At 36.8% G+C, this 11928-nt stretch overlaps 1 protein-coding gene across 1 annotated transcript; it reads left to right on the top strand.

Moving 5' to 3' along the window:
• The first annotated feature begins 1612 nt into the window (after positions 1-1612).
• On the top strand, positions 1613-10490 carry LOC124162226 (39S ribosomal protein L28, mitochondrial). Its single transcript, XM_046538686.1, has 6 exons — positions 1613-1723; positions 1801-1973; positions 4716-4974; positions 5070-5213; positions 9924-10087; positions 10298-10490. The coding sequence occupies exons 1-6, from the start codon at positions 1703-1705 to the stop codon at positions 10365-10367; spliced, it is 831 nt and encodes a 276-aa protein (XP_046394642.1). The 5' UTR covers positions 1613-1702; the 3' UTR covers positions 10368-10490.
• The last annotated feature ends 1438 nt before the right edge of the window (positions 10491-11928 follow it).

Here is an 11928-nt window from a genome sequence, read left to right as displayed (position 1 = left end):
TTTTATCCTCTTCCTTTTCTTCTGTAGGACTTCATTAGCTTTCTCTGAGACATTCTGTTATGTGGTTCAAAGGTCTTGGATTCACCGCTGTGATTTTGATAGGGCATTGATATTCCTTTCCTCTTGGAAAACCAAACAATGACAAGAGACTTTTTTGATAAGAGACTTGTTAAATTGAAAATTTCTACTTACAAGGGACATTAAGGAAGTATTACTTACAGTTTATGTTACCTACTGGGTCGAATATCACTATATTTTTAAATTGGTGATGTAAGCATCTCATTGTGGCCCTTCAAAAAATAAAATTTTGGAATGGAAAATTACCTACCATCTAGATTGAATTGTTTAGGGGGCTTCCAACTGGTGCCCTCACCAATTTTGATCCATTTTACCAACCCCATGATTAACCTGCCAGCCACTTGCAGAGGAGGAACAAGAACACTGCAGTTAAGGTATGGACATTCTGTACTTAGGGGCCAGTTAGCGTAACTTCAGTGAATGGGAACTGGTGTTTCTAAGTTGCTTGGCCCGTGACCTGATGGTTTAATGTAATGTTTTAGAATTAAAAATTATTGACCTTCCACCTAACTACCTTAATTACTCAGGCTGATGGTCAGAACACCGAATTTTGTCGGTATTTTAACAGATTTCTATTGTTAGGATTAGAGCTCTACCAAGCTCAGATACAATTTATTTTTGTGAAGAATCCTGTGTATGTTCAAAGCTGTCTGAGCATGACTTATTTGCTTGAATATGCATAAGCTCTATTAAACAAAAGTTTGCATGTGCTTTAGAATTATTTAGCTAACTTCTCTACAACTTCAGGTTATAAGTAGGTCGTAAACGTTGATGGAGGGTGCCGCTGGGTCTAGAAAACCAACAAGACAAAGAAGTACATTTCCTATGGACTCTCAGGGACCAGATAGTTTCACTCTCCCATCTATATAGTTCTTCCCTTAATACCCCAGAGGGCCTTGTGACTTGCAAGCTTTGTTTATTAGCCCAAAGAAGTGTGGTTATGATCTTCATTTTTTTAAGTCTAAATGTTTTTTAAGACATATTACTGATAATTATTGTCCTTTAAGCGATTATTATTTATATGTTGAACATTTTCATCTTAAGCTCCGTGCATACTACCATACATGTCAGAGAAACAAAGTTGCAAATCTTCTATACGGTGAATATTTACATTCATTCCGCTTTAATTTAGGAGCTAAACAGTAGAGCGATTAGAAATGAATTCAACTGATACCTGAGCCATTAATTTTTTCCAACATACGGAAGCAATATCGCCATTGCGGCCGTTATACACGACGCATGTAATTGCGCAGATTATAACTGCACTAATTTCTCAATGTGGCGTGAAATTGCACAAATGCACGAACGAAATTTGAACGGGCTATTTTGCTATGTTACGTCATCTATTCTCTCCATTCACCGTTTTACATGACTGAATTTTAACTGCGATTTCGTTCACATGTCAGATTGTGCTATTACGTGCTCCGTGGAAACGGCCTTATTTTATTCGTATTCCGCGGGATCAATCGAAAAACGATTCGTTTCTCAAAATAAAAAAAATGATAATCGTCGGCCGTAGCAGGCCGGGAATGTAAGTTTTCTTGTCCAAAGAGGTGAACAGAGGTGAAATTACCTTTAAAATATTTGAAACTCCTTGTTTTTGTGGAAGAAAAAAGGCGTTTTGATGGAGTCCAAAGCGATCCAGGTATTTACTGCTTCTTGGGAAACATGATTTAATACATGAGCTCTCAGGTTTGATAAATTTATTGCGTCATATACCAGGTCCTCGCTTGGAAAGCTACAAAGAATATTGTCAATTATTGTGATGACCTCCCGAAACGTCTACCATTGGCATATAAAAAATTTTGGAATGAATGGAAAGTTAAAGAACCAACCGCTGTACACTGGATTCCCAGGACAGAGAGATGGAAAAGAGATCCAGAAACTGGAGAGATGTAAGCATTTGGTACACTATATTTGCATACTTTCCTCCTTCTTGTATCGATTTATGACCAGTTTGTGTTCCGGGATGTCAAATGTGTACTGTCCTTTTTACCTGCTATATCATGTATCATATTTTCAATCCAATAGCTTCCTCTTTACGGTATAAATAAAATATCCCGTGGTAGATAAAAGTTTTCTAGAAATTCAATTTATTTGACAATATCCGAAAGTGCACATTTACCCATATCACATCCCTTAACTTTAATGCCTTTTTATTACGTTGTTTTGGTTGACATGCGTAGTTGAGGATATTGCCGTGAATTTCATAAGTTTTAATTTGTCTTCGCGATGCTTGTTTTCCAGAGTTCATTCATTCTTAACTATCAATATTTTGGAATAAGCTAGCCAAGTTCAGTATATTCTTGGGTTCCTTTCTTCTTCGGTGCTTGTTTTGTTATTCCTCATGAAAGCAGTGTGCTGCGTCGGTTTCGTTTTTGTAATATCTCATACAGTTGCTAAAAATATAGTAATTTCGAGTAATATTTTAAGTAATTTTGTTTAGAGTCTGGAAATACATATTCCAGTGTAGGCTATTTTTCAATGAGCATTTTAGGATTTTATGTATTTATCATTTGTTATTCAAACAGAGCTCATATAGGTTTACTCGAATGTAAGGTGTTTTTTGTCAGATTTCTTTAATGTAACTAAGAGTTCCATTTCAAAGTTATTAATGCATTTCAAATCGAAAATTACAGTCAGTAGCAATTAAAAAATGAAATATTCTCTGGCATTAGATATGAAAATCCTCAAAAATTTAGTATAACCTCTTGGAGTGGTGAAAGTGTGAAGAATATTTCCTTCTTAATTTAAGGAGACTTTTTTTGTGTAAGTTTGATAGTGTCCGGGGCTTAATTGCGTGTGCTAATGAAAATTTTCCGATGAAATTTTTTTTTAATTCTCAAAATTTTCCATGCATTAAGTTTTTTTGTTAAGTCGTCACAGATAGCTCCTAATGTGCTGCAATATTTGCCCTTTTGAGACGGTGGAGTTCTTGCCTTAGCATGAGTGCTGGATTGAGCCCTAAGAAACTCTTCCACCCCCTTTGTACGGAGCACTATTACAGGATATTCGTTTAGAAGGGTGTGGTGGATAATCACACGCTCTCAGCACCAACCTTTTTCAACCATTTCCAGCAGGAACTCCGCATTATCTGGGACTCCGAGGGTAGTTGGGCTCCCTCCTTTCGGGGTTTATAACCCTACCTGGGGTATTGGTTCGCAGTCAATCATGATTTGTTTACATGACTTATCTATTTAGATAATTGTTGCTTGCACATAAATTGCAGACTTCAAATTGAATTCCTCATTTTATTCTGAGAATTTTAAAATTTTGAAAAAAGCTCTACTGTCAATATTAATGCATTTAATGCATCAACAATTTCCATGTTGATGTTGATACTGAAATCGAGATATAAGTCAATATTTATGATATAATGTCATTTAAAAATTGTAAACGCTGCTCAAAAGATAGAACTACAATTCTTGGTGTATATTTTTTGAGAAAGGATCAAATATTTATTTCGAAAACTGACGGAATGAACAATTGTATGATCGCAATGCCTTACTACAAAGAGGGATTATACAAGACGAGGGGTCTGGGTACCTGCTCCCAGATTTCGAGGATAAAGCCTAAGCCCTGCTTTGTTGGGTCCCAAAAGTAAGAGTCTGCGACCGTCATAAAAGGGAGAGATAAAGGAAACGTGTATTTTCGGCATTCATTTGCCAGCATAGGAAAATCTCTGATGAAAATTTGTGGCTTTCTTCTCCCGGGTCAAGAAACATTCTGCCGTATATTTTTGTTGTTAGAAGCAAAAGGGTTTAGCATTTGATTTTACTGAAAATACAGAAAATGATTCCCAAAAACAATTAATATTCATACCCTTTAACCGAACATAAATTGCTTTTTTGCCCAGGGCTATGTCATCAATATTAAATACAGCTTTAGAAGAATAATTCGAATTTCATGCTCCATATTTATCATTAATGCACTGTATAAGAGGCCCAAGTTTCATTAAACATTTTTGGCAACATGGAGTGCAGAGTCGTTGGCAGTATTGAACGGCAGTTTCGATTGCAACCATGTTTTCTTTTACTCTTCGATTTCCACTGCCATTTATCATTTTCGCACAAAAATGCAACTTAAAAATTGGCTCTGCCTCCCAAAAAAGGCTCTCAATGTCAGTTGCCAAATTATCATTTAACTCATCCTTTTTCCTCTAAACTTGATGCTTTTCTCTGAAATGGTAATTTTAAAAATGTATACATCTGATTTTGCAATAAATGTCAAAACTAATTCATGTTCAATAAATTAATGTGGCTTTACATTGTTGCTACATTATGTTTTTAATTAAAGGAGTTAATTATTATAGATTTTAATTTTTGGTGCTAAAAAGTTTTTATGTATTTAACGGTATGATGGACTGTATTTTGTGATTAAAAAAAATGATTTTGTAAGTGAAAATGTTATTTGGCATTTTAAATACAAATTTATAGAGTAATTTATTATTTTGCATTTGAAATATGTACTTTGGTAGGGGTAATTTTTATTTTGTACATAAAATACAATTATTATAAATTTTGTGTACTTCTGCTTACTATAAGCACCTGTGATCATATGTAATATGCTTAGATTAATTTTAGTGCCACTTCCTTAATTTTTTGACTGCTCATTGAACGTGATGAAATTTATTTCAGGTCTTTAGTTCAGAATGCGCCTATTCCAGTGTTGTATCCAAATCAGCATAATCATGGTATTTGGGGGGGTGAAGGTGTGGTTAAAGGATTCCAGAAGAGGAAGCCCACTATCCGAAGAGTTGCCCATTATTGGTTTCCATTGTTAAAACGCTCAGTTGTTTATAGTGAAATACTGAACAAACACATTGCAGTCATTGTGACCGACAGAACTCTCAGACTCATCAATGAAAATAATGGATTTGACTTCTATTTACTCAAGGTTGAGTTGCTTGAGTACATTATTGCAGTGTCCAAAATTTTCATGTGCCCAGTAATATTGAATGATTAATTATGGAATTGCTTGCCTCCTTATAGACCCCTGCATGTGACCTGAAATCTGATTTGGCGTTGAAAATTAAAAGAAAGCTTTTACTAGCCTTATTGGACAAAAGTTTTTATAGTGAAGATGAAGAAAGGAAGGAAGAGGTTTTTAATAAGTACAAAAACTACATGCTACCTGTAAGTATATTATATTTGTGTTTTTCTTGATGCTATTTGCCTCTTACATTTCTGATTATTGTCATTATTTTTGGGGGTGGTTAATTACTCTCTGTAGGTTGCATGCAGTGCATTACATCAATTATGCATCTTGAGGTCTGATATACACATTGACAAGTGGCTTTTAGATAAACTAATAATTAGTGAAGGTTAAGAAGTGAGCTGCCTTAAAGATCTCTTTTCAATCATTGCATAAAATATTGGGGATGGTAGCCCATTTTATTCTGCCTGTGGCTTTATGTTCTTGGGAATGATTTATGGCTTGTTGATTTTTTTTGCAGGACTTTTATGTCAACCTGTTTATGTATGCCATTGTGTTAAGTGTTGGTCTATGTATTTGAAAGAATTCCTCGGGTGTTTATTTTAAGAGGTCACTTGATAAATCTAGATGCACAGATTTTCATTTGTAGAATGGAGAAAGAAGTCATTACAAGGTGTAACAGGTGAAATTACAATTTTTTTTTAGGATGAAAGACAATCCATTTTTGTTTGTTTAATTGTGCCACGTTTGTGTGGACTACTTTCAAATTTCAGTCATATCTCTTATGCCTTCATTTTAGCTGTTTTCACCGGATTCATTATTTATTTAGTGAAGGTCAAGGAATGAGTTGAAACAGTAGGATGTTTAAGGTTTAATATCAAAGAAATCAAAGCCATATTAGATCATGTTTAGCAGTTATCTGAACCAGTATTTAAGGTTGTGTAAAAATTAGTTAATGTATTTAATCATGGTTTTGCATCCAGAAGTGATGAACATTTTTTGTTATGCCATTTAGAGGATGAAGATGGTGAATTAGTGTTGCATGATCAATAAGTCTAAACCTATGCAAATTTTGAGGTTACAAGTCTATCTCATGCTATTTTGGTTTTTCATTTTGCATGAAAATTAGTGCTTAAATAATTATTTTGCAAGATAGTTGATGCACTGGAGAGGAGAATATACACCATTGTCTTGAAGTTTCAGGAGCTAGTTAGGCATTTTTATCCCCCAATCCTGCTATTTTTCTGTGTGGTTAGAGTACTGTTGATGATGCATTGATTAATTACCTAGTTCACTCCTGAGACAGAGGCAGTGGCGGTTTGCCCATAAGGACTCTCGGACGCCGCCCCTCCCAAATATTTGAAAAAGTAAAAAAAATAAATATCCATTAATTTATAATTATACATCTGATTAATCAAAGCGTTTTTTCAGTCCCATACATCGAAAGTGTTGGAAAAACACGAAAAGAAATAGCGCGAGAAGTTCGTATTTGTAGCCGTGGGGCGCTGGCTAGAACGTCCCAATCCATCCCCATGCAGTTATACGGAGAGTGGTAGTGGTGGGGGCCGCTGGTGCTATGACACGCCTAACGTTGTGTCTTATGGAAGTCTTGGGACGTCGTCCGAAAATGCGCAGAGCGACGAGTGAGTTGACATCGCTGCGCAGGCCGGCGGGCGTATAATCTGGCGTCTACTTGGTGCTGCCACAGAAAAGGGACCTACGGATTCAGAATGGTCACTGTACTGGGTGTAGTTATACTATTTTAATTTTTAATTACTGGTAGGTATTGCTACAGTAAATAAATTATCCCATTATGCTTGCGTTTTTTGGTGTTTGAATTCCGGAACACATAAAATCCAACCAGTAAAAGGCTGTATAGACGAAGGAAAACTATTCTCGAGTATTTGACACAGTTCTGTTATGATTACGAATTTCAAGAACCTTGGGGAAACTAATATTATAATATTTAGCCATTTACTATGTATTCATATCTTCCCGATGATTAGAAATGCGGTACCTATTTTTCAGATAAATTTATCAAAAGACCTGCAGTATTAGGAAAAATCAGTTAACATTCCCCACTGATTTATAATTTAAGAAATAGTTGCGTGCGTGATAGGGTGAAGGATTGAATATGATTTAAATCGTTAAGCGCGACTTTAAATAGAGTCATTCAATCAATGTCATGAAGTGCCGCGTACAATACACCTTTTGTGTGTAGGTTCATCATTTTTCTAGCCGTCCTTGTTGTATTAGTTCATGTTCACCTACTCCCTCAGCGGCAGAGCGGTAGCTGTCTGACGGAAAATGCCCACTTGGGTCTGATTTAAGTGGCCTCGAAGAGTTCATATCAGTGCGGAAATCCTTACAGCTCCCATCTGTGGCTCAGTCGAGTCGTCTTTTTTTACGATCTAGAACTTATTTTCAATTATATCATGGCAATGATTTCGGAGACACGGTTATTCCAAATGCGACCCGTTGGTGTCTCGTGTGTTTACCACATATGAATCTTAGACTCAAGGAGATGGTCCGTGACGTCCTTTGTTTGCTTGAATGCCTTTGCTGACCTTAAATTCGTCCCTCAGCTGAATCAGCATTAGTGGACCACGACTTCTATCTCCCTTGAGTCGTCCTTATAGTAACGGCAAGACTCTCGGAAAGAACGGAGTGAAATGAGTTCAGACATCATTTTCGAGGAGTTAATTGTTCGTAATTGCCGATTAAGAAGTTTCTTAGTGCTGTGTGTACATTCAAGAAGACAATTTTGAATTAATCAACAGTGCTCGTTTTTTTAAGGGAAATATAGGGAAAAATTGTCCCAATTCTGTGTCCAGGAAACTTGTTCTTTTTGGTCGTATTTTTCGTCGGCCTATTTTGTATCAGCAAATATATTTTTATTCTTCAAGATCATTGATCAGTATCATCGAGAGTCCGGACTAAGCCGATCCGTATGACCGAGAGTCTACTGCATTTAGTATTTATTAATCAAGCTTTATTAGGAAAACTAGGTATTTTTGTTGAAAAAAACGGAAGGTATGGCATCACAGAATTCAATTCCTAGATTGCCGTAAAAACTTAATAAAATACACGAAATATTAAAAAATTATGACCCCCCGGTGGAGTGCGCCCCCCCTAGCATTTGACTCACGAGCCGCCACTGGACAGAGGCTCAATTGAAACAATGAGTCAGTGCTGGTAATCAACCTCTAAATGTGGCAAGGGCCATGAATAATGGCTTGCGAGGTGGTAACCACAGTTTTTCGGTAGTTTTTAGGAATAATCCACAATAACGTGATAGGAAAAATAAAAATAACATACTAATGCATCATAATTCACAAGAAAATTGAAAAAATAATAATGCTCATCTCCGGTCAACAAAGAATTACTTTTCCATAAATGAAATGCACTGGTCATACTTTGCAGTTTAGGTTAAAACAATTACCTATCAAATTTACCTATGGAAGTTTATGGATCATTATGGAATGGGATGCGATATTTATTAATTACCTATGGGAGATATGTGGAGCATCCAAAGTATCCTCCAGATGTGGCCCAAATATAATTTTTCTTGTATCCAAACATTAGAAAATGATGCGAAAAATCCACAGAGAAAAAATCATTCGCCTTGACTGGGATTCGAACCCGGATCCCTCGATTTCCGGCCGAGTGCTTTAGCCAGTTAAGTTACCGAGGCGTCATTCATCCCTGTGGAAATTTGTGGACTATACCGGACAAGGTGGTATGGACTGCTGAGCATATTATGCGACGAGCAGTCCAAATCGTGCGCACGGCGCCACAGCCGGAGAGTAAAGTCCGAACTCTCCGGCTGTGGCGCCGTGCGCACGATTTGGACTGCTCGTCGCATAATATGCTCAGCAGTCCATACCACCTTGTCCGGTATAGTCCACAAATTTCCACAGGGATGAATGACGCCTCGGTAGCTTAACTGGCTAAAGCACTCGGCCGGAAATCGAGGGATCCGGGTTCGAATCCCGGTCAAGGCGAATGATTTTTTCTCTGTGGATTTTTCGCACAATTGTGCATTGCGGGTGACTCCCGTAAAAGTTATCACCGTGGCTAGTCCCGGTATACTTAAATTCATTAAAAAATGAATTCTTGGTAAATATTCATATCAAAAGATGGCATCATCACTAAAAGAAATGAGTGAATTCAGTCACTCTTAGGTCAGTGAGGACTTGATCCTGACATCATGATCACTTGGTGAGAGCACATAGAATAAAGCGTGACACTTGATTGTTGTTTTCCCTGCTGCTCTGTGATGATCATGATCAGTGATGAATTATTTCCTTCACGCACTAAACTGGCAACTGATGATCGAGGTGACATCTCGTGGCTATTGTTCTTCACACTTGCTCACTGCTCAGTTGTGATTGCCCAATCTGGTTGAGCATGCCCAATGCCTAATTTACAGTCTTTTTGAATTCATAATTTTTGGATAACTTATTATAAATAATTAATCATGTGTAATTATAGTAAAGAACGTACAAACATTGGGCTACTTATTTCAATATGAAATGAGGTTATGTCAAAAAATTAAAAAGGAATTCACCAAATATTCCACTCATTTCTTTAGTTTTATCACAATTTATTTATGCTCTCTCATGCCACTGGACACAATCATTAATATTGACTTTCATCTTAATTAGCTGCTTTAAATGTAAGAATTTCGAGCTTATTTTTTGACAATCATCTATTTTTATATGGTTATTGCCTATCAATTTAAGGGAAGAAATCTGTCTGAATACTTTATGCTTGTATTGAATGAAGTTTGTATGACGACCCTTGAATTCTTAGTTGTACGTCTGGTATGGTAGTACAGCACCAGTCCATAGGTTTTACTTGATTTCCTAATATGCAGCGATCAAATGATTATGTATGTTTGTTTTCAGAGGGAAGAAGCTGAGTGGTATGGTTTAAGCTATAAGGAGGCCTTGGCAAAGTTAATAAGAGAAGAAGTTGAAGATAGTAAGCCAAAACCTTTAAAAATCCAGTTTAGAATGGAACTCTTAGAAAGGCTAAAAGAAGAAAAAGAAGAAATCCCTAGTTTACCAGAGTATGTAATTCATTTTTGCATTTAATGCTTCAGCTAATGTAATGTTTGATTGTTCATAGACCCATGGGTTTGCTTATTGAAAGCAAATTTCATGACGTAGAATAATATGTCGTAAATAATTAACTGCATATTCGTATAATTTTGAATTCAATTTATCAGTTTTAATACTTGACATAAAATTTAACCACCCATCTATACTTGTAATTTCAGGGAGAAGTCTTCATCATGGGTCTCCAAAATAAATCCCTTTTCCTCGAAATCAGATCAACCATCTACATAAGCCATTTTTAAGCCATTGCTAATGGGCAAATGTATATTCAGTGAGTACAAGATTACTTTTGTTATGCTGCAATACTGTTGAGTAATTGTGTTTAGATATTAAATAAAATTTATATTTATGGTCCCTCTTGTTATTTTGTTCCCATGATTTATTTTAACCATTACCCAAGTTTTCTTAAAGTGATGGAGTAAATATTTGGAATTGATCCATATTGGGATATATGCAATGGTAAACTTGATGATTTGGAAATCTTTGAGGAGTTGAATGAAAAGTAATGTCAAATCACCATATGATTTCACACTACTTAGCAGCCCTCATGAAATACTACTATGTTTCTGGATGATTTGTTCCTTCTTTCTCCTGGCTAATACCTGTTGGTAAAAATAGGAGTCCTACGGTGAAGAATATTTATTGATGAATGATTGTTGATGTTTAATATGTTAGGCTTGTTGGTCCTCCAACAAATGTAAACGCAATATCTTGTGATGGAATGATAGCTGGCTGGGATTGGTCCCTTGGGCTGTGGGAATTCACAATCTTAGCTGCCAGCCAGTGCAGAAGAGAACCTTTTTAGAGGCGGCACCTCTGACACGAGGGCTGGTCTGGTAAAGTTAAGCCCCTCAGCAATCCTTACGGTGAGGGAAAGTGCCCAAATACAAGATATCCTTGTAGACATAAATATTTTGGGTAAGTGCCGCAGTCAGCATGCAAAACGTATAAAAACATTCCCACACTCTTAAGGGTTAAACGAAAAGTAGGTCAGCTGGTTCTCATTTTGTGGCAGCCAGCTTTCTATTCCAACGGCATCTTAATACTGAATGAGCTACTTAATACACTATACAGTAGACTCTCGTTAATACGAACAATGTTATTACGAAGCAAAGCGTTGGTCCCGACGAAAAAGCCTATACAAGCTATAGTAAAGGAAACGTTATTACGAAATTTTCGTTTTTACGAAATTACGAACCTCAGTTCCGGTCCCAGCAGTTACAAAATGAACTTTATTACGAGGTTCCACGCATAAGCAACCATTGGTGGAAATTCACTATGATAAGTTTTAATAATCGCACCGCGTTTAAGTTTTTCTCGTGTTCTGTGCTCAAGAGAGTCAGTTGTGTTTCTTTATTCAGTTTATACGATACATCATATAGTAAGCTTCATTCCTGTGGATTCATTGTGACCTACTCATAACCGCTCGCAAATTGGACGTATAGTCTTCCTATTCGCACGTTCTATTTACGAATTATCAGAGGTACGAGCATTCAAAATTGTCAAATTTCGAGAGTTAGCGCATACGTGTAATGCAGTGTTGCATTCTGAAGGATAACCGCACTCCTCGATTCCTTGCATATAGTCCGCCCGGCGAGATTTGTCCGTCGACGGCACTATAGGAGGGGCAGATAACCCTGGGCCAGCATGGTTTACAGCCAATCGCTGTCCCCCAAATGCACCTAATACACCCTCGCCTAGTCATACAACGTCAAATGCATAAGGAGCACTGAAATAAGCCTGATCCGCCCAAACAAGCCCTTTATTCGAATCACCAAACCAAGTGATTCTT

Source organism: Ischnura elegans, chromosome 7 (genome assembly GCF_921293095.1).
Source record: "Ischnura elegans chromosome 7, ioIscEleg1.1, whole genome shotgun sequence".
In the NCBI taxonomy this organism is placed as follows: Eukaryota; Metazoa; Arthropoda; class Insecta; order Odonata; family Coenagrionidae; genus Ischnura; species Ischnura elegans.
This window is presented reverse-complemented; position numbering and strand designations above follow the sequence as displayed.